This window comes from Zootermopsis nevadensis, unplaced genomic scaffold (genome assembly GCF_977971745.1).
Source record: "Zootermopsis nevadensis isolate Lab colony 2312 unplaced genomic scaffold, Znev_1.0 Znev_ptg000028l, whole genome shotgun sequence".
Taxonomy (NCBI): Eukaryota; Metazoa; Arthropoda; class Insecta; order Blattodea; family Termopsidae; genus Zootermopsis; species Zootermopsis nevadensis.
In genome coordinates, this window is record NW_028259160.1 from 24740107 (window position 1) to 24765348 (window position 25242).

At 39.1% G+C, this 25242-nt stretch overlaps 1 protein-coding gene across 17 annotated transcripts in view; it reads left to right on the plus strand.

The window, feature by feature from the left end:
• The window catches only part of Rab3-GEF (Rab3 GDP-GTP exchange factor), a 92338-nt gene that overhangs the window by 27110 nt on the left and 39986 nt on the right, over positions 1–25242 (plus strand). For 11 of the 17 annotated variants that reach the window (XM_087357615.1, XM_087357606.1, XM_087357621.1 and 8 more), the window contains 14 exons: positions 817–849; positions 5300–5482; positions 7979–8095; positions 8860–9018; positions 10398–10605; positions 12636–12737; positions 13075–13385; positions 14651–14857; positions 15987–16220; positions 17550–17624; positions 19031–19231; positions 20710–21004; positions 23181–23446; positions 24463–24621. In XM_087357615.1, the coding sequence (XP_087213741.1) occupies positions 817–849; positions 5300–5482; positions 7979–8095; positions 8860–9018; positions 10398–10605; positions 12636–12737; positions 13075–13385; positions 14651–14857; positions 15987–16220; positions 17550–17624; positions 19031–19231; positions 20710–21004; positions 23181–23446; positions 24463–24621 (2550 nt within the window). The remainder of the gene's footprint in view (positions 1–816; positions 850–5299; positions 5483–7978; positions 8096–8859; positions 9019–10397; positions 10606–12635; positions 12738–13074; positions 13386–14650; positions 14858–15986; positions 16221–17549; positions 17625–19030; positions 19232–20709; positions 21005–23180; positions 23447–24462; positions 24622–25242) is intronic. The other 6 variants (XM_087357620.1, XM_087357623.1, XM_087357624.1 and 3 more) reach the window with 4 other exon arrangements.

Below are 25242 nucleotides of genomic sequence, written 5' to 3' on the forward strand. Positions count from 1 at the left end.
ATTTTATGGCCTGCATTGCCTGATATACAAAGATCAGGCTTTAGTCATTTGAGAAATCATTGTTTTTCTGTCTCAGTATTACATAGACTATTCTTTATGCATTCCTAGGTAAGATGTTACAAGAGTTGTTTATTTCTTTCATCCACACTATTTAATAAATAATCTTCGTTTTAAAATAGTAGAATGCAGAGCATCTTATGCTTTGCACACTTTTAATTTATGCATTTCTGAAGATTGCTGTCTTCTGGGTCGTTGCGCCATGTAATCTGGTAGAAGTTTACCGACGTTTCAGAGGACCTTGCTGCCTCTGCCTCCATAATCAGGGCGATCAGGCTCATCGCCCTGATGATGGAGGCAGCAAATACCTCTGAAACGTCGTTAAACTTCTACCAGATTACATGGCGCAACGACCCAGAAGACGGCCGTCTTCAGACTCACTGCTGTGTAAACTTCAATCTTACCAAGCATTTCTGTTTACACCACAGAGGAGCAACATTCTCTTTTCTACGAAGAAAGTTCTGTGACAAGCCACTAGTTGGCAGAATTTACTAGAAAAGTGTTCTGATTATATTCATAACTTTTTAATTATGAACATCCAAAATTTACTACTGTAGTCTGTCACTCAAATGTACGAGTGGGACCTTTTCTTAACTCATAACTTATGATCTTCGGACTGATTGAGAGAAGAAACACTGTCTTATATTTGGGATAACTATGACATGTCTTGTTAAGTGTCTGTTCTTTTATAAGGAAGCGTTGCTGTGGTGCTTGATAGTAACTTTGTTGTACCGTTCTGTCTTCTCTGTCTCTACTAAGGCTATGCAACTCATGGACCAGGTTGGCACAGCAGTAAATATTTCTCTCATTACTTCTCTGAGCATGACACCCTCAGCATGCTGAAACCATGTTTGCGCTATTGTATGCTACATGTCCGCTCAAGCAGTATCTGCTTCTGATCATGAATTTAATGTTTTAGTTTGTCAAGGAAATGGGAAGTTGAATTAGTTATTAAATTCCATACATGTGTAAACCAGCTGGCGGGCAGGCCAACCAGACGGCAGCTGGATCGGCTGGACGACTGACTCACTGCCTGACCCACTGACTGACTGACTTACTAAGCAGCGTACAACAGGAAACATGCACTAGGCTCTCACTGTTGTTCCAGTAATGTCGTACTACATTTATTCACGTTTATATTTCAATTTTCAAGAAATCTTGCGTGTTGATGTTGGCACCATGTCAGGATCACATCTCTCATCTTGTTTCCTTACTGAGCAGGAGTGATCTTGATCTTGACTTCACAGAGCAGTCAACAATCCTTTTTTCTCTAACCTTTCAGAAAAATTACCTTCTGTTGAGACTTGCACTTAGAAATAGTTAACTTCTTACGTTAAGTTTATAGTAGTGTGTTTACTTAGTTCAGGTGGGCCATAATTGCTGAGAGTTAATGCAAGAAATTATGAGGTTATTGACTTGTGTTGTGCTGTCAGTTTATCAGTTGGCTCTCACAGTAGCCGCCACAGAATTAGATGTTTCATGGTTGCAATACCAGCAGCAGAGTCCAGACAACTCCAGTTGAGTTGTATGTTTTGCGGGACGTTTCACTTCATCATGATGTAACATTTTCATTCGTGATATCATTCATGAGGTATTTTTATCACTGCATTAATATAACCGTACTTATAATACATTTCTTGTAACGTTTGATTATTATTTTAATAGGTGGATAATTTTTCTCAGCATCTTGAATTATTGTACACTGCTACGAGTCTTCAGCTTAAATAATATTGCAAATGTATATAATCTGTGATTATCTACAAAGAAAACTTAAGTCCTTGCATTCAAAGGAGTAGAATATTTCAGAGCTAAAACAGAAATCAGTAACCAAATACGAGAACAATTGATTTGTTTTAACTACTTAGGATGTGATATTTCTTATGTTACAAATAAAGACCCAGAAATTAGGTTGACCAAATTCCTGCAGCTACTGGGCACAGTAAAAAGAACTACTAAAAAGAGTAAGGAAAGAAACACTTGTACAATTTTCTAAAACACTGGCTGTCCCCATTTTGCTGTACATTGCAGAAAATTTGACACTGACAGCCCCTCAAAGGAAAAGGATCGATGCTGCTGAAATGAAGTTATTAAGACCATTTGTAGGCTGTACATTAACAGACTTAAAACATGATGATCATACACGCTCTGAACTTGGAGTACAAAATATCATGGAAATATTAGATACTTATAGAATAAATTAGCATGACCACTTATTACGTAAGGAATCGTACCACACACCATTTCAGTTAAATTGTCACTGGTCAAAGGGAAGAAGAAATGTGGGATGGCCAAGGAAGAGGTGGAAAGATCAGTTTTAGGAGGATACTGGAGGCCTAATCCACGAAGTTATTGATGATGATACTGTGAGTTTACGGTTACATCGTACATTCTGGCGGTGAAATATACTTTTAGAGTCAGGTTCTCAAAAACCACATCCCTATAAGTATTTTAATTTGTCGTAAAATACTGTTTACTTTTTGTGTTGTGAATGCATGGTGGTTAATATAACAAATATTATGAACATTTGCAAAATGAATTACAGATTTAAATTCGTAGAATGACAATGTTGTAGCAGGACTATGCGCCCACCTTATATATGAGTGGAGTGCAGACAAATCACAACTTGCAGCGCTGGAAACGCAGAGCTCATAGCAAAGGAAGTTTGCACATCCTGTGGCCTTGAAACATCCAATTTTGTGATGGAAACTTTTGTAGAAGTGTTCTGTCTGCAGCTGTCAGCTTGCAAGAAGTCTATTGCTTACAGAAATGAGTAGATATGCTCAGTTCACCGGCATTGTGTTGGCGCGTACATCATATCTCGTTAAATCAGTACATTACAATCTGTTGTTTAGAACAGATTGGTGCAATGTGGTATTTTAATCAAAATATAATTTTTCAATCTGTCGGGAATAGGAACACCTTTCACACAGAATGAAATCTAAATGGACCTGATGTGGTGTCAACATGAACTTATTGTTCTTTGTAAGTGGAATGACGGAAGAAGTCCGATATGATCCTAGTATTGTGTGTTTGTAGATGTTCCAATTACTTTTGGTCAGAAACCTTGTGACTAATATTTTAATTCTCCAGCGTCTTTCAATTTTTTAATGAAACTGTCATCTTGGAGTCTTTGACCAATCTCCTCTCTCTCTTGTCTTGTAGGTCGCATTTGTACAGGCCTCAGATTGTATCGTGCACCTATTCTATGTAATCAAGCAAATTTCTTTTGGAATCACTTTCTACCATTTGAAAGTTGTATTTAATGACATGCTGTATTTCGTTCTGCTTATCCTACATGCCTTTGTAGCTGTTTGAAGCATGACAACAGCATATGTTTGGGCCTGAGATGACAGGAGACTGAGACAATGGAATTGTACTTGTTTTGTGTTAGTGTGGAAATAGGATTGTTTCGCTCCAAATTTATTGTTGATAATCGTCATACCTTTATTGTTCAATGCTGCATAATCACAGCAGCTTCTGCATCAGTTTCTGGTGGCAGAGTGCATGATGGGAAATATTGTGTTTTCTGTTTGTAATACTGGATCAGTAATGGGCAAAGCAGTAGTTCTTTTGCATGTGTTCTTGGCTCAGAGTGCAGAAAGTGAATACGTAATAGGGAGATCACATTTATACATGTTTCATCTCCAAAACTAATTGGTAGATTTCAACAAAGTTTAATATTGGTGGTGTACACTAAATGCCATGCAAGGAATTTAATTTTGATATCACATAACCTATACTTTATATGAAGCTTGTTAATATTCTTCAGAGCTGATCTACATACAGACATGACATAAAACATAGAGCTTATTAATATCTACATATTTATTTGAAAATTTTGTTTTGTAGTGAACACTTATCATAATACAAGTAAAATTAATTATGGAATTCTTGTCAAAGGATGAAGTTTGGAACAGTGTTTCTGTCTACAACAGAAGATTTGTATCTGTAGTAAATGTACATTATAGCCGTGCAGAAAGAATATATGATGTGGCGAAAGTATGTACTCCAGATGAAGTGCTGCTTCCCACACTTGTTCTGAACATGAACATGTTCAGTTATCCGACAAGGTTATGTGCCTACTTCGTGACATCATGTCCTAGCTTTATTACATGGTTTTAGTAATCATTCAACAGATAACACATGAGCCATGCCATTCACACGCCAAAGATCTGGTAAGAAGTTAAAAATGTTGTTCAGCAATAAAATAATCAATTGAATAAAAATTTTCTTGGATATTATCCATCGTCTAGTAAATATAAAACGTAAAATGACGTTTCGGAGATGGGACTCTATCTCCGTCTTCAGGTTCCTACACAGTTGGGCCCACTAGATAGAGCTAATCCCTATCTCCGGTCCGGAACCTGAAGACGGAGATAGAGTCCCATCTCCGAAACGTCGTTTTACGTTTTATATTTACTAGACGATGGATAATATCCAAGAAAATTGTTATTCAATTGACTCTTCACCATCGTCAAGAAGTTTTAGATCAAATAAAATAATCATAGTAATGTCTTCATTTAGGTTAGGTTGTTAATTGTTGTAGGAAGGGAAAAGGGAAAATTTGAAAGTCTATCAAACAGTGTTCATAAATGAGTAATATTTCTGAAAAATACAAGAATGAGATTGTATAAAGCCTTTATTATGCAGTAGTGAAACTTGGAGAGTTAAGCCCAAAGTTATATCCAGACTCGCAGCTTCTTAGATGAAACTTGCATGAGAGAGAACATAGAACGCACATGGTAAAGCGTTGAAAGGAACATAGTTTGTTGAATTGCATCACATAAAGCTTTTCTGCTGTTACCTCTCACAGTTATGACATTTAAAATGACATGAGTTTGAGAATCACCGTTCATTTGAGAACGTGTGCACATTGAATATTTATTTGAAATATTTGCGTGTCAGTGTCTTTCTGACTTTGTTAATGCGGCCTAATATTTATTATATGATGTCAGATTTTGATATAAGTTCTGTGGTGGGACCCCATATAGATAATTTGTTCCTTGCATTATATCTACCTGTAGATGGCTCTAGTTTGTTAGTGCTAGAGCATGATTCAGTAGGAATGATGTGAGATGCAAGTGATGGCACATCCCATTCCTGTTCTTATAGAATATTGATAACTTAAAGTAGTATGTGAAATAATGCTCACTCGCATCAGTAGCATAGTGCATCATGATGGCATGTTACTACTCATTGCCAACTGTTCAGAGGTGGTACACTGTGATGTCTCCCCTGACAGGCTCTGAGCAGCATGTCGGTACCAGTGTCAGGTTCAGCCCCCCAGCCCATGCAGGTGGAGACAATAACGGGGGTGGTACGACGAGACAGTCTCATGTCACCGGTATCCATGCAATATCGTGGCACAGTATACCATTCGCCGTCTGCTGTGACCAGCCGGCGTGAGTCCGTGGCTTCACAGCAGGTACGGTTCTTTCCTGCAGTTTACGCACTTCAGAGTTACTTGTCAGGAATCTTAACTCTGGCATTCAGCATTGCTAATTTCAAAGCTTGCTGAAGATGACTGTCCTTTGTGATGTTGCTCCATGTAGCCTGATAGATATTGAGTGATGTTTTGGAAGTTTACTGCCTCCATAATCACGGTTATGAATCATGGAAAGGTTGTGACAGATACTGGACAAGGCAAAGCCATGGCTGAACCATTGGGAGAGGGAAGAATTGGAGTGAGGGTAGGCAGGGCAGGAGAACTAATGATAAGCGAAGGGCCGTCTGCAGAGCTCTATCGAAGAAGTAATAAGTGAGATACAACATTTGAAGTAAAGATCGGAAAACCAGAATAAGGAAAATTTAATAAAATGTAAGTAAAATAGAAATAGCAATGAATTAAAAATAATGAAGGCCAGGAATACAAGGGGAGGGAAGTAATAACCCTTGATCTAGAAGTCAGGTTATGTGGAAATGCAATATTGTTAAATCCTCCAATGTTCAAGTATTTAATAATGATGGTGGTGGTGGTGTCCCGATTATGTTATTTAGTAATTGTATTATTCTTTCAATAAGTACAAACACTACAACCATATGTCAGTAATGATCCACAGGAAAACGCATTTTGAAAATCTTGTCTGACATTTTTTGATTACTTGAAATGGAACTCCCATCCATTGCCACGATCTTTTCAGTGACATGGTTACAGAAATAAGGCTTTTTGAAGTCTGCAACTAAGGCTCTCTCTGTTGACAACAGAGAGATGACATAGTCTTTCCCATCCTGAGTAGAGCAAAGGGTTCTTTTTTGAAGGCCGAGGAGCCTTGTTCAGCTGAAGCCATTCTACCTCGATCATGGATATTAAAGTAGTTAGTTATGAGTTTGTTAAAAAGTGATTGCTGTGCTGTTGCTATGAAACCATTATAGCATATCATAACAAGATCTTCCTTTGAAGTCTTCTGAGCCATGAAGGACAGTTCTGGTTTTTAGCAATGCACAGTCGAAGAAACCATCATAAACTTTGGCTAGTGTTCATGTAAGCTGTTCAGGATGGGTAGTCTTGAACTTGTGTAAGTCAAATTTCTTGCAGTGTGAAAAGATGAGAAATTCATATTTTCATTTCTTGAGAAACAAGCTGACATAATTGATTAGGTTGTCACTAATTTGTAGAAAATTATGTACTTTTTATCTACATAATTTACTATGTTGGATTTCGCCCCTCTTTGTTTCCTTGGGTTGCTTCAGATATTTTGTGACTCCAGCGGAAGTGGAAACTCTGTGCCACGTTAATTTTGTACGTAACTTTGAAATTATTTTCTTTCAGTGGCACGAAATCTGTGTTCAGACCTTTTGTTTGCAATATGTGAAAGAAAATATCAGAAATCAATGGAAAAGTGTTCGATTAGAAAAATTGACATTTCTTGTGTCCAGTCAGCGCCTTTTTTGTCATTTATTTTCCTCATTGTATTGCGTCAGCTTCAGACAGACTCATTGTGCACTGACATCAAAGTACAAAAAATTTATGTTTGAAAGCAACCAGACTAGTGTACTGTCATCACAGTAATATCACATAAAGGAAAGATACTCGTGCTGTATGCAACACACCATCCAGCTTGGTTGAGGTATAATGTAATTACGACCACACCATCTGGCAAGGTTAAAGAAGTGATACTCTTTCTCACTGCAACCTGGAACCTGTATTCAAGCAGTGAAACTTCTGCTCCCTTGGCACATATGAAGGTTATCAAATGCTGTGTTAGGTGAGCTACATAATTTATACAGCTGAGGCCGAACAAAGAAATGAAAGCATTTCTTTTGTGCTCCTCAAGTTCCAATAACCTGGCAGCACACCAGTAGCCAGATCACAGCATTTGCCACTGCTGATAAGGGATGACATACTCATTGCCATGACATCCTCAAAATCCAGTCAAAGCTTTTGTTGATAGCAAGTTTGCTGAATGTATGTAAGAGGTCCCCTTTTCATGTATGCCAGGGATCCTGAGGCTGTTAATTTTTTTCTCTGGACAATATTTTAAAACAAATTGCAAGTTTTAGTTCTGAATACTGTACTACTGTTTGATGCTACGTAACTGACACCATTGAAGCAGCATTATTACATAAACAAACCTAAGGAATTTTAATGCAAAACTTAATTTCTTTATTTTAATTTTTGTATTATCTTTCCTTATTCTTCTCATCATTCCATGTTGCTGCTTTCAAACAGTTTTCTGCAACCACACGCTGTGACTGCGTGTCAAATCATGTGTGATTGATATAATTGTCTGTCATGCTTCTTCTGAGAAACTAGTGAAATGGTAAGCTTAATAGTGTAACCTCATTGTTTTCAGAGTGATTAATTGAAGGCAGCTGTATGCGTGTATCCTGATTTGCCTCTTTTGATGCCGTCACGCCACGGACCATCTCCTTGTCTTCTATAAATGTAGACCGAGAAGTCAGGTTAGGTTTTCTGTTACAGCTGGAGCAGTCCGTAGCACTACACCCGCATCCCACAGGTGCCGCTGCAATGGGCTTCAACCCTTTCATCTATGGCAATGACGTGGACTCTGTAGATGTTGCCACCAGAGTCGCAATGGTGAGTGCAGTGCCACTGCTAGCGGGAAGGACAGACAGAGTTTTGTGTCTGCTGTTGACATTGCGTTCTCCTGCTCAAACCACAGGACAGATTCTGATGATGTGTGATAACAGGACTTTTCAGGCAAATTTCATTTGGGTTTGTGTCCCTTCAGTATAATTCTTGCTTTGAGTGAAGTTTATTTTGAATATTATATGTGTTCTAAAAATATTAGGCTGTCATAACATAGCCTTCCCAGGCTAATTCCAGGATAATACCTAAAGTTAGGGCACAACTGCTTCCATCCATATCTTCATATCTTTTTAAATCAATTATTTATGAATAATCCTATTATATCATGCTGTATAGTCTGAGCTGCTGACATTAAATGAATAATAAATAAATAAATAAAACAAAAACAAATGGATGCTGAGGCTAAGAATGCAAGGAACTTTACTTCCAAGTGTACAACCCAAAAGGAAAATGCTCTATTATCCAACAATACAGTACATCTTCAGATTGGCGGTGAAAGTAGAGAAGTTTGACTGCTAAGGTTATCGTCTTTCACATGCTATATTTATGTGAGTAAAGTAAAATAATCAAACAGAAGTGCCCCCAAGAAGTTCAGGGATTCATAAGTGATAGAGTACCCCTAAAAATAATCCCAAAGTTGTTCAGATACTAATTGTAACTTTAACTTCATTGTTGAATATCCTTACAGATGCACCCAATGTTGTAACAAGGTAATTGTGACATTTTTTTTGTTTTTTTTGTTTTGACTTCAGGTTCGCTTTTTCAACTCACAGAATCTGTTGGCAAACTTCACAGAACACACACGCACGCTTCGCCTCTACCCTCGCCCTGTGGTTGCGTTTCAGATCAACAGCTTCCTGCGATCTCGCCCTCGCACTTCTCACTTCCTTAACAGATTTGCTCGAACTCAGGTAAGGTAATGGCTGTCTGCACACCATGCTGCTCCTATAATTTGAATGCAACCTCTTTGCAGCAGTGCTCTTTCTCAGACCCAACTGAATAGGTGTCCCTATCCCCAATTTTTAACCTGAGGAAGGATGCAGATCCAGCTTCCAAAATGTAGTGTTCTTTTTAAGAACAGATGATGAACATAGTTCAAGAATTGAGTAATCACAATTTTTTTTTTTCATTATTGTTAGAATCTGTGAATAGCTAAGATGTGAAGTTAAAGAACAGGTATTCCGTACTTTATAGTCACATTTATCAAAATTGTTCATGTACAAAACATGTGTATTGGTGTGAGTATGTTTTTGGGGTCTGCTCGTTACCCCTTAGGCCGGTCAGTTTCCTAATCATTGTCAGTCAACTGTGTATAGTTATTCAGCATCTAAAATTTCAATAACGCTAATTGGAAACAAGTATTAAAATAAATATAAATCTTTCCGTTCATGAGATATACAATGTTTCCTTTCTTCTGTTTTTTATTTGCGTGTTGGTAGTTTAACAGTCCAGTCAATAGCTCAGTTCATTTGTTATTGACATTTAATATAAAATTCTCGAAAGATCTGTGTCAGTAACATTTACTTGGCTTGAGACATCAGCCATATTGATGTATGCTGACCTTGAACGATATGTCGGAGAGAAACCAAGATTAAAACTCTTTAATTTTTTTTAATAGAAACAGTTGATACTTTAGCACTTTGTTAATATATGAAGGAAATATTAAGAATTTTTGAGCCATCTTAACTTCATATGGAGGCCCTATGCTTCACCTAGGAGCGAAAGGAATATGACTGCGTGAATCGCTGCTTTACGGGAATGCTGGCTTTGTCTTTGTGGGTGTATGGAATTGTGGCCTGAGGGGTTAAGTCTCAGCTGTGTTTCCAGCTATCATGGGTCAGAATTTTACTGGAAAGATGACTGTCTTCTGGGTTGTCGTACCATCTAGTGTGGTAGAACTGTACCGACATTTCGGATGCAGCAAGTAGCTCCGAAACGTCGGTAAACTTCTACCATACTATGCAGTGTGACAACCCAGAAGACAGCCATCTTCTTCATGCTTGCTGCCATAGGAACGTGAAATCTTACAAGGTTTTTATTAGTTTCTCTAGCAAATATCAGGACTATCCAACAGGCAACTACTGTCTCCTTTCAAGTCCTTCCCCACTCACCATTCATGATAATTATTCCATCTTATTGCGTACTTAAAACCCTCTGCAGGTGAAACATCATGAGCGAGTAATAGAAGAATAATATAATTGCTTGAAAGGGAGGGTTTCGCTAGTAGTAGCCCCAGCGAAAAGCCAGCATTATTTACACCTTGTAATTAATGTTCCTTGTGTGTGCACAGGCTGTAGAATTCCTTGCTGAGTGGTCTCTGACACCAAGCAACGTGGCCTTCCTACGAGTGCACACGGGAGTGTTTGACCCTACTCTGATTGGGGACAAGTCCAAGTGGTACGCACACACATTGGAGCCAATCCACTTCGTTGTATGGGATCAGTCAAGCTCTCTGAATGGGGCGCTGCGATCGTTGCATCAGCAGGAACAGCCCACGGGTAAGTGCAGGCTGGCCTGCGGCGTTATTCAAGATTACTAATTATTCAGATCTTTATCAGGTTTTGCTTTCTGTTTGAGAGAATAAATAAGTGTAGTATTCAAGAAATAAAATGGGGTTTTGACACTACGGATGATTTGGGGCCCCTACTATGTGTGTATATACACCCTTATTTTATATCTAAACTGCAGATTAAAAGGTTAGATGGGGCACAGTTTGTTTCAATGTGCGTCTTAACATGACTCTTAGCTGCTGAAGGAGGATTTTTTCTATAGAATTGGTGCCTCCTAACCTTTGTGTGTGTGTGTGTGTGTATATTTGTGGTCTAGCGGTTAGAACGCTGGCCTTGTAATCCTGGGGTCTCGGGTTCGATTCCCGGCGGTGCCCGAATTTATAACTTGTGTTGGGCAAGGCCGTGGTCTAGGCAACACGGAGTTTTCCTCCGTGGCATCCCAACAATTACTCCATTCACACACAGAAGAAGGCAATGGCAAACCACTTCTGGATCATCTGCCAAGAACGTATATGAACAGGTCCCAGTCCGAGAAAAGGATGGAAGGATCCTGTTCATATGGACCTGTCGTCAGACAGAACACTAATTAAATAAAAAATACCCAAACCGACTGAGGAAGGAGTTTCCACTGGTGATTTAAATTTAGGCATGGAAAATTACATCAACTTCACATATAGTCACAATTCTTTTATTTTTAAATTATTCTCCTTATATATTTCTAGAAACGAAATCCTACTGCATTTGTAGGAAGGATAATTTAGATGCCTGTGTGCGTTCACATTACAGTCCATGCCGTTTAAAATAAACAGATTTTTCATAAATGGTTACTCTTAAAAAAAATGTATAGATCTGGTTGACACACATACTAAACAAAAACCCTGTCACTTTTCTTGAAGGCTATGGAGATTGAATGTTGTTGAAAGACTGTATGCAAGATGGAGGTACATGTGCATGTTAACTCCACAGTTTGGTGTGGTACGCATCTGACTGCACCTCATGCTTATGGGTTAACATCTTTAGGAGTTAGTTTACTTTCATGTGCTTTTTGGTATGCCTAATGTTGTGTGTTTAGGCAGTGAGAATACATTTTTCTCGCTAAAATCTTCACTGATCATTACTTTGAAGCAGACTTTTATGGGCCCTGAGTTAAAGTAATTAATTGCTAATCCCTTCTCTGCAGTTCCAGAAGGAAAAGTCTTAAATATTATCCACTGTAATAAAAAATGTTTTGATGACATAAACAGAATGCTGTTAGTGACTAACCAATTTGTTCCTTTTAATATCAACATTGCCTTTGGCAACTTACAGGTTGAGTATACAATACTAGTGCCATTCAGTCTAGTATCTTCTTATACCTCTGGAAAACATGTACATTTTATAATGGTAAGTTTTCAGGAAGGTGGTAAAAACAATGTAACAAGTATGCAGAGTGTATACATTAGTTTGATGATGAAATTTTACAAATTAATGTAACTTGCCATAGTATGAATTTTTCTACTAATAAGGTATGAAATATTTATTTATTGTTTATAGCCAAGTCTTTGGCAGTGTAAATTTATATAATCCTGCAAAATTGGCCCAAATTTTAGTTTCCTGTACTTTTCATTTTCTGATTGCTTTGTCAGCTGAAGATGTTGATATCATGGAGTTACAGAGGATTAGTAAATTCCTGTTATCCTCTAAAGGTTTGTGATAATGATTAACTGTGTTGAACATTGTCTAGTGTCTGAGGCACACTTGATATACATGATGTTTCAGGAGTTGGCTATATTCCTGCCCTCAGGTAATTTTGTTGCCACTATAGTAGCATATATATATTTTTTTTTAATTTTCTTAGTGACAGCTGTTTGGATCAAACCTAGGATCTTTTGATTCCTATGTTTTCACACTAGCCATTAGACCAAGTTCTAGTCATTCAAAATAGTGGAATGTACTGTACTTTTGAATCTTTGTTTTACAAGTTTCTTAGTTTCCTGAAGTGACATTGTCTGATGATTGTGATTTGCCTGTGTCGGCAGATGAGAGCGGCTCTGACTCAGAAGGAGCTGAGAGCACCAGCTCATCGTATTCATCACTCAGCGACTTTGTATCTGAGATGGTGTCTTCAGACCTGTCCCCCAGTGAGTTTTGTACTGCCTTGTTTTGCTGTCTTATTTATTTTCTTTGATTTTTAAAACTGTCCTGGAATATTGGAGTCTTTAACAGAGAACCAAGTCTAAGGTCCATTACAAATATTTAAATTTGGCCGAGTCAGACGAGTATTGGACTGAAACATGCACTGAATCACAGTAGACAGGCAATGTTAGGTTAGGTTGTCTATAATTGTGTGGTAACTGGACTCCAATAGACTCTGATTTTAGTTCTTGGGTTTTGATAACATTTTTTAGTTTTGTGAAGAACAGTAATTTCTGGCAGAGTAAATAAAGCCTTGTGATCATTCCTCTGACTGTCTTGTAGGTTTTCAAAGTGCTGCAGCCCACCAAGAATACACCACAGAGGTGCTCTCCTCACAGCCTACCATCCTCTCAAGTGGACTTGACCTCCGTTCCGTGTATCACCCCCCATCAGTGCTGCAGTTCCCAGGGACAGAAGCTGAGGAAGATAGAGCTGCTGCCGCCGGCCACCCGGAGTCCCCGCATTCAACCTCATCAAGCCACAGTGACTTGAGTTCACCAAGTTTTAACAGAGACTCCGAACTTGAGTTTGCAGCTCGACTGAGAGGGGATATTCCAGATGTCAGTCCGCTGCTGATGCGGACAGAGGCAGTGGTATGTAAAATGCTTGTATAATTTTGGTGTTAACTCTCATTTTAGTTGAAGGAGTTGTGTGTCCCCAAAACCTGTGATGCTCTGTGAAATGAAAGGGGCAAAACCACTAGTGTCATTCATAACAAACACACACTCAAAGCAACTTAGTGTGTAGTTAATTTACTGATGAACAGTTTAGTCCATATTTTAGGTTAGAGTGGTTCCTAAATAAACTTTCATTAATGTTTCATGACATTACTTTGTAACATTGTGCAAGGTCTCCATTCTACATACACATAGAGTGTTTGTTATCATTGTCACTTCTGGAAATATTTAACATGCAGAGAGACTCTGCTGCTACAATTACTGTCTATAGCACTCAGGTTTTTGTTGCTTAAACACTTTATATTTATTTGTTTTAGTGTTTAACATTACTTTTATCCAGTTTGTCTGTTTGAATTTTGAAATTGTCCGTCTCAGTTCAACTTTGACCCGGAACCTGAGTTTGTAAAAGTTGGGCCAACATTATGGGCTGGTTCTGAATGCTTTGTTTGGAATGCTGCTGAAATTAATTGCAGATTTAGACTCATGAAACCACAGCATACATTTAGCTTCTTGTACTTGAGACACCATTTTAACAACTGTGAGCGTAGTGCGTCAGGAGAAAGATGTGGAAACTTAAATGGCATAGATGCATTTAGTTGTCATTCCTCTGCCTTTGGATCCAAGAGTGAAGTCACGTGCATTTTGTGTGCGCACTCTCTGTACAAATGTCTCACATTTTGATCCTGACACTCTTCATCCCAGAGATGGAGGAAATATGTTTCTCAAAATGTTGATAACCACCTTTTAATTATGTGTAAAACATTCTTCAACTTTGAATAGCTATAGCTCTGTGAGTATACAGAATTTAACGCATGTTCATACAAACCTTTAATGTGAAAATGGCCTCTGGTGTAAGCTCTTGAAGGACTGACGAGAGGTCATAAAGCACGCAGTATAATATAAGTACGCAGTTTAATTTCTCATAACATATAATCTGACCTGTGAAGGTTCTGTGGTAATTGGAGAAAATATACTTCATTGACTAAGACAATGAAAGCTGTAACTGACATTGAGACAGAATGCTGTAATTTTCTTGAATATGTTAAAATAATGGAAAGCTTTATGGCTTCTGATAGTTTGATAATGCTGTCCCATATGGTATATTATGGTTTACTTCATACCTTCGCACCTACAATATGCCTTGCACCCCTGAGCTCTTTGTTGTTGCGTTTCCTGTCAAGGACAAGGAGGAGGCAACGAGCCCTGGCGGCGAATCGGACTCAAACTCGACTACGACCACCCCTAAGACTGTGATCAGCAACCAGTCGTCCCTCCCTCACCACAGTCCGACCCCTAGCTTAGGAAGTGAGACGTCGCTAGGAGGATCTGACCGTGACAGACCTACCACGCCAAAACCCACTCCGCGGCTTGCAAGATCAGTCACCCCAGTAAGTTGGCTGCACTTTGCACTGTAATGTCACTGCCTTCAGGGCAATTTAAGATCTGTAATCGTTATTTTATTGTGATGCATTCAGCATTAAGCACTCGCCATGATGTCCAGTGGTGTTACCCGTGCAGTATAATATTTTGCTTTTCTCCTTTCCCGCACTGCATTCCCTTACAAGGAAATAAAGAAATTAGTAAACTGCAGCAGTGATGGAAGTTAGTCTACAAACCCCGTGCTAGCATCACTGGATGTGGGGTAGGGCTGTGTTGCTCAGTGCATGGAGCATTTGATTGTGGTGTCAAGAGCAGTATAACTTTACATATGCTGATGGCCAGCCTAGCCATGATCAAGAGGTTATTGGAACTGGTGCGTCTGTGCTGAGCAGATGCCTACGGCCATGTATCGTGCCTGAGCCATTGCCAATTGGAGCCCTTGGGGGGTGTAGCCTTCAGAATGGTGCAGAGTTACTCCAAGGCTTGTGGTGTGGGAGTCATTGTTCCTTCTTGTGTGTTGATGTGGAGGTCCACATACTGGAGCTGGTATTTTGGAATTAGGTCTGACTCGTCCGTGTTTACTGTTATTCCGCAGCAGTTCAAGAGCTCTGTAATGGCTGGTATGTCTAGCCTGGGATGGCTGTGAGCTCATCCAGGTATGCTACCACGTTGAGGTCCAAGCGTGACTGCCGTTGCCCCCATCTGCAGAATGGGTGGTGCCAGGAGTGGCAATAATAAAACCTACACGCTAAAGATCTTCAGTGTTATTACGCTTCACCTGCTCTTATTCTTGTCACTGAATTAAGAAGGACGAAATGAGTTGGAAATGTATAGCATGACAAGGAAAATTAGGTTTTGATTTTAAAATCTTCAGAGGTACCTAAGAATAGATGCTAGTAACATACAAAAATAAACTGTAGGGAAATTATTTGCCCAAAATATAGTCCACTTGAAAGGCAGTGAATTTTTTACCACCTGAGTAATTACCATCTGCTCAAGTAGAAGCTCGTCAAAGATGTCTTATACTATTAATGAGTGTATGAAATGCAGCTGGCTAGCTACTTCTTAGAATTTCATGAAATTGTGGTAACAAGTAGTTCAACATTTGTGAAAGTTCCTAATTCTGTGACCTGACAGGTGCCTCCTCTGAGTCCAGGTCTGATGCAGCGTCAGCCCAGTTTGGGCAATGTGTTGGCCCGTACATCAAGCTGTGGGTCAACTGCGGGTGGCCCTGGTGGTTCTGTTATGAGCATGACACGACAGGGCAGTCAGACTTCACTGTTTGAGCAGTTTGCGTGCACGGCCAAAGAACTGGTGAGGGAGACGACAAGGCAGAGCAGTCAGGATGGAATACTAGCTCAGATGGACAAGGTGAGTCCTACCATATCTGGACTTCTAGTCTGTTTAGTAAACTTTGTTTTAGTGTCCAACTGTATAGGATTGCAGTATTTTTATTCTCTTTTGTTGGCTTACGTTCATACGCCAAACCATGTAAAGTGATATATAGTAAGGTGCACCATAAATCGCTCAGAAATTGGTCACTGGATCACATGAAGTATGAAACCAAATGTTTATTTTATTAAATTCTATGCCTTTAGCTAAAATATTTTTAGTTATATTTTGATGAGACAAATATAAAAGGCCTTCAAGGAAGGTGGCCGATATGATATGTCCACAATGGTTAAGAAATGCCATTCTGCTAAATGGGTTTGTTTGAAGAATGAAAATTAGAGTGTTACTGGAGATGGGTATCTTCTGGGTTAAAGTTTACCAACATTTCAGACTTCGTTTGAAATGTTTGTAAACTTCTACCAGACTGCACTGTGCTACAACCCAGAAGATGACCATCTCCAGACTCACCGTCGTGAAAACCTCAAATCTTATTTTTAGTGTTACTGGTTATTCAAGTTAGACGCTGTATTTACTACTGGGAATCTCTTCTCTGTTCTCCAGGCTACGTTTCGTAGTGTGTACGATGGTTTTGAAATTGTCTCATTAAATCTAATGAGGGCAAAGTTAAAGATAATTTGTCCTTGTTGCTTAAGGAAGCATCATACCATGCAGACATGATTATCGTGGCACTAATGGATGTAAGTGTTCAGCTTCACATCCTAGCTGAGTAAAGAGCGTGGTACCCAGTGGATAGGCGGTAGTGTGGGCCCCAGATCTGGCATGGATACAGTGAAGAAAGAAATCCTGCCCTGCCAGAAATTGGTTTCTGGTCATCCAATTTATAGCTTGGTCAATATACCGTAGCCACTAGAATGTACCATCTCTTCATAATCAGGCTTATATTCTGTATATTGCAGCAGAACGCTACCATTATATATTGTAGTAGTCATGGTATAAATTCAGGTCATGAGTTGTACCCTTTCTTTTGTTATGTTTAAAGAATGAAGATCCATTCACTCAGTTACCAAACTCTGTCATTTTAAGAGACAAATTTTACTGTAAAATATTTTAATGTGCTGATTTTTTAAGCTTGACTGTACATTCATCCTGCAATGTGACTGGCAATGAATGCGTTAATGGTAACAGGTTTTAATTGTTAAACATAGCTGATGCTGTTAGGTGTCTGTGTCTGGAATGCCGGCCCTACCCTCAGAGTATGTTTTTGTTTTGTCTTGTCTGTCTTCCACTCCTTGTTTCTTCTTTCTTCCACTGTTCTGAATGTTTCTCTTCTGTTCCTGCTGTACAAAGTTGAAACTCCAGGCAAAGGAGAAAATCACAGAAGCTACGACAGAAGAGGCACGCCTCTTTGCGCCCTTGGAACAGGTAGATAATCTTGTGGCATGCTTTCAAGTGCTTGTCCTTTTGTGATGCATTAGATTTATGAACTCCACACCGCGATAAGAACGGCAGCAAATATAGTATTATCTTTCGTAATCCACGTGTGCGTTATTTTTCTAGGAACATGGATATAAACTACAGAAGGTACCATGTATGTTAGCGTATGTTAGCTGTCAGTTAACAACCGTTCCGATCAGATTGTCTGCATGGTAAACCTGTGTGCTGTTGTCCCCGTGGAATGAGCTCTTCAGTGACAAATTGAAGGCTGCTGACATGTTAGCAGCAGTGTTTTGCATGACTGCATACCTCACAAATTCAGTTCTGTGGCAGTTAACAAATTCATATGTGATTGTAACGTGATTTCTCCAGTCTCCGTTTCCCCTTTCTTCACACGTCTAGCCAAAAGCCTGTTACAGCTTCTTTATGAGACGTACGTCTCACGAGGTGAACCTAAACAAGGAAAAGATTATATTTCTGCTACTTCTGCTCCAGCTCGCCAACTCTTGACTTGAGAAACTGAACTACATTGCTTAGCACTCAAGACCACTGTCTTCCTACACAGTTTCAAATCTCAATTATTTTGCTTTTGTTGTTGAACCTTTACACGTGTTAGAAATGTCCTTGCTGAAGCATAGTAGTTGCATGACTTTAGTTTGCCACGAAGTAGGGTAAAACCTTTTTCTTGTGATTAACAGGAATGGGAAGCTATACTGTAGTGCAATGCATGTATTTTCAAGTGCGTTACTTGCAATCTTTGTGTTTGATTGGCCTTTGTTCTTCATTTATTACGGAAACAAATCTGCAGACATAAAATTGCATGGTGTTATAAATTATTTTTCCTTGTTTCAGTAAATGTTAACCACATTATAAAATATTTACTTAATGGTTTTAAATTGTAATCAGCTTTTTGTTTTATGTTACACACTAGTTATTTGTTGGATGAATTGTTTCTGATGAATTTAATAAAATTAAATTTGGGCTTTATGTGTTGTAGGTCAGAATTTACCATATATGCTACTATTAAACACATCTGAAACTTCCTCTATGCACCCCGATCACCATATAATATGCAAATCCATTACGTAGTTGGAGATGAAGCATGCAAGTGGATTGACACAATCTCTCCTTTATGCGTTCATTTACGTACCTCGTGCAGATAGTGCATAATAACTATTTAAGGCATGAGTCTTGCAGGAAACTGGTGTGAAAGTTCTCAGAGTCAGAGAACTAAACAAGTGTAAGACAATATGTTCTCTTTATTGTGTATAGTCGCATTTCTGCTGTGATGATTCAAACTGCATACTGTCTTGTTGGGACCGTATCACCTTTGCTGTCTTAGTTCTGCAACGCAGTCTGTTTAAATGGTGCCAATATTTCTCTCTTGTTCTCAGCTCACAATACAAGCGAAGAAGGCTGCAGAAGAGGCATCCAAGTCTATGCATGAAGCCAGCAAGACAGCCATAGAAGCCAGCAAGACGGCAGCTGGCGTTAGCAAGAACACGTTTGAGGACCTGACGTACGTCAGCAAAACTACTTTCGGGGACTTCACCAAGAGTGCGAAGGAGGTGGCCACGAAGAAGGGGCTACTCAAGGTAGAATAATGTTAAGACATTGTGGTGTCCTTTAAACAGCCATCTTGATGTCCTCCATTTAACCTTTATTGTACAAGAACGGAATATTTAAATACCTGAACTACCTAAGTGCCACCTGGAATTACTGTTTGCATATGAAGACTCATAAGCTTATACAGTTAATTTGTGATAAGGAAGAGATTCCACGACAATGGAAGGACTCTGTAATTATTCCTATTAATAAGAAGGGGGATGAGACTGAGTGTGGTAATTACCGAGGAATTTCTCTTCTATCAACCTCGTACAAGATTCTGTCAGACATTCTTCTGGCAAGATTAACTCCATATTTGAATGAAATTATTGGGGATCATCAGTGTGGGTTCAGACGAAACAGATCAACGATTGATCAGATCTTTTGCATTCGTCGGATACGAGAGAAAAAATGGGAGTTCAGTTGGACCGTACATAAATTATTTACAGATTTCAAAAAAGCCTATGACTCTGTGAATATAAAAGTGTTATATAATATTCTTATTGAATTTGGTATATCAAAGAAGCTAGTGAGTCTAATAAAAATGTGCTTAAATGAAACCTGTAGCAAAATTTGATTAGGTAAATATTTATCTGAGTAATTTTCCATCAAGAACGGTCTGAAACAAGGAGATGCTTTGTCTCCCTTTCTCTTTAACTTTGCGCTAGAATATGCCATCAGGAAAGTCCAGGACAGGCGGAGGGTTTGCAATTGAATGGGACACATCAGCTATTGGCATTTGCTGATGATGTTAATTTATTGGGGGACGACATAAATACAATAAAGAGGAACGCAGAAGGTTTACTAGAGGCTAGTAGACAGGTGGGCCTAGAAGTAAATTCAGAAAAAAAGTAAGTACATGTCAGTATCATCTCGTCAGTAGACAGGCGGGCAGAATTATCCTAGGGTGGATTTTGTGGCTAGCAAAAGTTCTCATCGTACACTTCTCATCTATTATTTTTACAGTAATTACATTAAGAAGATTAAGACAAATGGAACATTAAAATATTTGGAGACGTAGGAAATGCATATGCAGTTTTGATTGGAATACTTCATGGGATGAAATAGGAAACTTGATAGACCTAGATATTGATGTATGGATAATACTGGAATGTTGTTTATTATCTGAGTTGTGATACTGTTTAGTCTTGTAGGTGGTAACCCTACTCTTTTCCTTCACATGGTTTCCTTTTTGCCCCATTCCCATCAGCCACCTTCCTTCCATATAAACAACTCACAACCCCACTTTGACTCAATCCTAAACTCTGAAGATAGAGGCCGTAGTTTTCTCCAAAACGTAGGTTAGAATATCCTTACTGCTGCTGTTGGAACGTCATATCTCAAATACCGAAATGAATCTTAGAGAAATAGGTTTTTAGGAAATAACTGGACTGAGGTCAGTCATTGTACGGTGCAGTGGTAGAAGTGTACATCATTTTGGAGCAAATTTAATGTTGAATTTTTGCAGGCTGTGGGGGATTCTGGTGAGTCTCCACCAGGTTTAGCCCCACCACCAACGTCACCATCTTACCAGCAGCACCACGTGGTGCACCCCTCTCATCAACCTGCGCATCCTCCCCACCAGACAGTCACGCCTGCCGCCAGCCGGGAACTCGTTCAGTCAGACCTTAGCAGAACGGCAGGACGCGACCTCTTGGGGGCAGGTGGAAGAGATTTCTTCTCCAACATGAGCTCCGAGCTGAATGGCATTGCTGCTCAGACGTCGAGCATGTTCAGTGGTATCTTCAGCAAGCGGGACTTTGGTATGTTCTAATAGCTGTAGTTATAACTATTTTGATTCATACAGAGGCCTGCGTCATGTCTAATGTGTGGACGATAAAGAGTTGTGTTGCAGTGAAGCTCTGTTGACCAACCATGTCTAAAGTTTACTGTGCCACACATCTGAGCAAACTTATCTGTTCACACACACACACTCTGTGTTTGTCATATGTGACTGGTAACAAGGGAAGGGCATAATTACAGTGACTAGAATAAATACTGCCACTTTATGTAATAATACACGGACATTCTTGCAGCAGTTGTAACCAATGACAGTTGCATGCAGTGTGAGATGATGGGCCTTAATTGTGTACACACCCTTTCATTTTTCAGATTGTTACTGTGAAAACAGTGAGTTTATAGAAGCAATGAACAGAAAGATTTGTGTAGGGATAAAATGAGAAACATGTAGAAACTTCTCTGGAGTATAAAAGAAAAGAAAAGAAAAGAAAAGAAAAAAAAACAAATAAATGTATATAGCTCTCAGCAGTGGGCTGCTATATCTGTTAAAGCCAGACAGAATGTCAAAACAAGCAATGACCAGATTTAAATGATGTAGCCGAACATACCATTGATTAAATCTCTCTGCAGATGGACTCATTATTCAAGGTCATACTTGACCTCAGCATGGAAACCCAGACTTGATAGGGTCTTTTTTTTGGTTATTTGAAAATGCTGATTAATCTTTGTAATTGGGATTTTAGCTGAGGACGTGAACTCTTTAGGCAGTCTGCCTCAACAAGAGGGACTGCCACTTTGTAAAATGTCTCAGTCAGTCTCAAGTTTTGGCATTTGCAATTATTTATCTGATTCATGGAATTGTAACTGTCCTGACAACGATGATTCTTACGTCAGTGGTGGATTTCAAATAAACAGTGAGAGGGTCAAGAGGTGTATTGACAAGGCATTTACCGCGCACCTGCACTGGCATGATGGACAGTGCAGGTGCACAGGAATTGAGTTTGAATGAAGTTTCTTGTACTTTTTTATGTTAGTTAGCACACGGTACATTATCCAACCCTTCAACCATTCTCGTACACTTATGTCAGCCTAGACGTAGTGCCCCTTTCTTTCCAGCTGTAGTTCAGTGTTGAGAGCAAGACGATGCTTTTGACACCTCATGTAGCGTGTGTACACAAAATCAGTGTGACACTACTGTATACAAAGTTTTGGAATATAGTTTGAAAAATGAATTTCTGTAGCATCATATAATGAAGCTAAACGTAACACCAAAGAGAGTAAAGATGAGACCAAGGTAGATGGGAATCTGTTGGTGATAATGTCCCATCCATATAAAGAACACAGTTAATTTTAAATGGAACCAAGGATATTAGACCGTTTTGTAATAATTTTCAAGGCATGTCCCATAATCTTCCTGTCCGAAGTGTTGAAACACGACGACTCTAGAATGACTGAAGGAATTTCCATGAAATTTTATAATTAAGAGTTTTACTAAGATTTGTCAACACAGTGACAATTATAATGGGCACTTTGCATGAAAACATACATTTTTGACACAGATTTAGGCGGGCGTGAATTCTCACCCAGGAAGAACGAATATGCACCTTTCCCACACAGAGAATTTCTGTGCAGTTCACAAAGGTCGAAGATAAAATGCTGACAAATACGAAAGAATTGTAATGCTATGTGTGCGTTCCCTAAGTTGTTGATGTTTGTCTCCTGAGTAAAAATGCTGTGGTAGAATATCTTCCCAGAGGATCGGCACTGAGAACTTTACTGCCATGAGAACCTCAACTCATAATTCCTAACTTGTTTATGTCATGGCTTTAACCTGTATAATTTTGAGCATCTCCATATGAAAAATGTAGAACATAATCTTATGAGAATATCTGGATGTTTTGTCTGGTGTAGCGGAAAATCCGAAGGAAGAGCTTACCTCTTTACCTTCGCTTTGAAATGAATAGACATTTTAGACCTTGTAGCAGAAGTTGTCTGTAGTGCCCACTTAGACAGACACACAACAGAGAAATGAAAATGTGTTAAAACTTGGCTAACAAAGTTTGTTGTAATTCAGGAATAATGTAACTGCACTTTTTATGACTGGTTGGTTACAGTCTGCTTTTGCGACATTCCTGATGCACTTGGCAAGTGAGAAGAGAAGGCACTGTCTACTCATGTTTGTCCTATTGCCTTATGCAGGCAGCAAGAGCGCTGTAAGGCCACGCAGCGTCAGTCCAAACCCCAGTAGTTCAGCCACAGTAGTAAGCGCCAGTGCTGCTGGCACGGCCAAGGCGAAGGAGAAGGCACAGCACTTTGGACCATTCCCCAAAGGCAGGAAAGGTCTGGTGGAGAAGTCATCTCTGATCCGTCACAGCCCCAGCAAGTCGAGGCAGGAGGAGCTGCAACGCATGCAAAGTGCTGAGCGATCCTCCACCAACTCAGAGAACCAGGCCTTTCTGAAGGATGTGAGTGCCAGTCTGTCTGATGTCTTGTCTCTAATAAGTTTCCCACATTTCCATCAGTTCATGATGGCCCACTTTATGCAATTTATTTCAAGACCAGATAAAGCATAATTTAAAATTAATTTGCCTGGGTAATGTACGTCACATGAATAATATCTGAAGTTTAAAGACGGTTATATTTTTGTCAAACCTAACTGTGGAAAAAATGCAGAATGTCCATGTGTAAGCACTTTCACGTAGCACATGTACGTAAGGTTCCAAAGTACACACCATATCATATCAAATTCTTTATGTTCATTTATAAGTGATGTAAATTTTGAAATGTGACAGTTAGAAGTAATTGTTTCGTGATAAGTAATCTCATTGTTTTAAATCTTGCATTGGATATCTGTCTGAAACAGGCTGAGTTCCCATACTTTAACGTCTTTGTGCTCAATCTTAGCAGCATTCATATGATGTAATTCTTAATGAATGCTGTAGTCGAGTGGTTAGCTATTCTGATTCGTATTTTGGAAGGTCTCAGGTTTAAATATGACATCATCTATCCTGACAGTTTTTATAGTTTTCCTCGGACTATCGCTGAAAAGTGGGATTAGTGTCTTAAAGGAGGTTGTGATGCTTCCTTGCACATCCTTTGCAGTTCATTATTTATGGTCAACCTAGTATTTTACACCAATGCAGCTGTAGAAACATTAAATAAGCAAGTAACTGACTTGTAAATGAATGTCATATATATCTTTAGAATCACGTGAATTCTCTTCAGTTAAAAACAAGTCTTGCTTCAGTTAGCAGCATTAAACATGTAAGTATTTTCTTAAACAAGAATAAGAAATGATTTCAAGTAATTAATTTCATTGCATTACAAACATAAATGTACCTCATACTGTGGCAGAGGTATTCATGTTTTCTGTCTGGAGTCTGAAATTATTTATGCACATGAATGAATAATAAACTATGTAGACACGAAGAAATTAAACAGCTAATTCTCTTACTAATCAGTCCGGTGTTATGGTGGCCAGGTTGTAAATCAAGTGCTTGAAGGAGAGGGCGTCGGTTGGCTGAAGCTCAGCCGTCTCAAGAAGCTCATGGAGGACGAAAGTTACCGAAACTTCGTAGTGAGCAAGCTGAATCGCACGCTGGAGCGAAAAATCAGCCCCGATGATCACATTGATGATGTGGTGAGTACGTCTGGTGATGTTCTAGATTTGTGGTGGTTTCTAGCAGTGCATGTACTTCTAGAGCCTTAGTTGAGACTCTCGTGGTCATGGCCGGACGTCAGTTTACAGTGGCTATAGCTTGGGTCTCAGATTTGAATTTTGGCTTGGAGACTCGCCATTCTGATTAATGATTTTCCTATTTTTCTTTACTTTCTCCAAATGGTGGCTGGAATCGCAAATTAATATGATGATTCTTTATTTAATTATCCTTCATTACTCTAATCCATTCTGTTATAAGTGAAGCTTTTGGTAGAAAGTTTTTAACTGAATTCAGAAACAAAGAATCTAAATATGTCAAGTTCAGGACTTGCCGGATGCAGTAGCAGTTTTTCCATTATTCCCCGGCTCTCACGTCTTGCAAACGTAGGCAATACCAGACCCCAACATGAAGTCCTTCCCTCACTTTCATCAGCGCATTGTCTGGTTAATGGGCTTAAATTTGACTCCGCTGCATTGTCAGTATACTGAATATATTAAGCTGGAGTTTAAGATTTATATTTATAGTAACTTAATCTAAATATTGGTATTGAAATTTGCTCTATACCTGATACAGTGGTTACACAGCTGTGATTTGTCAGAGTC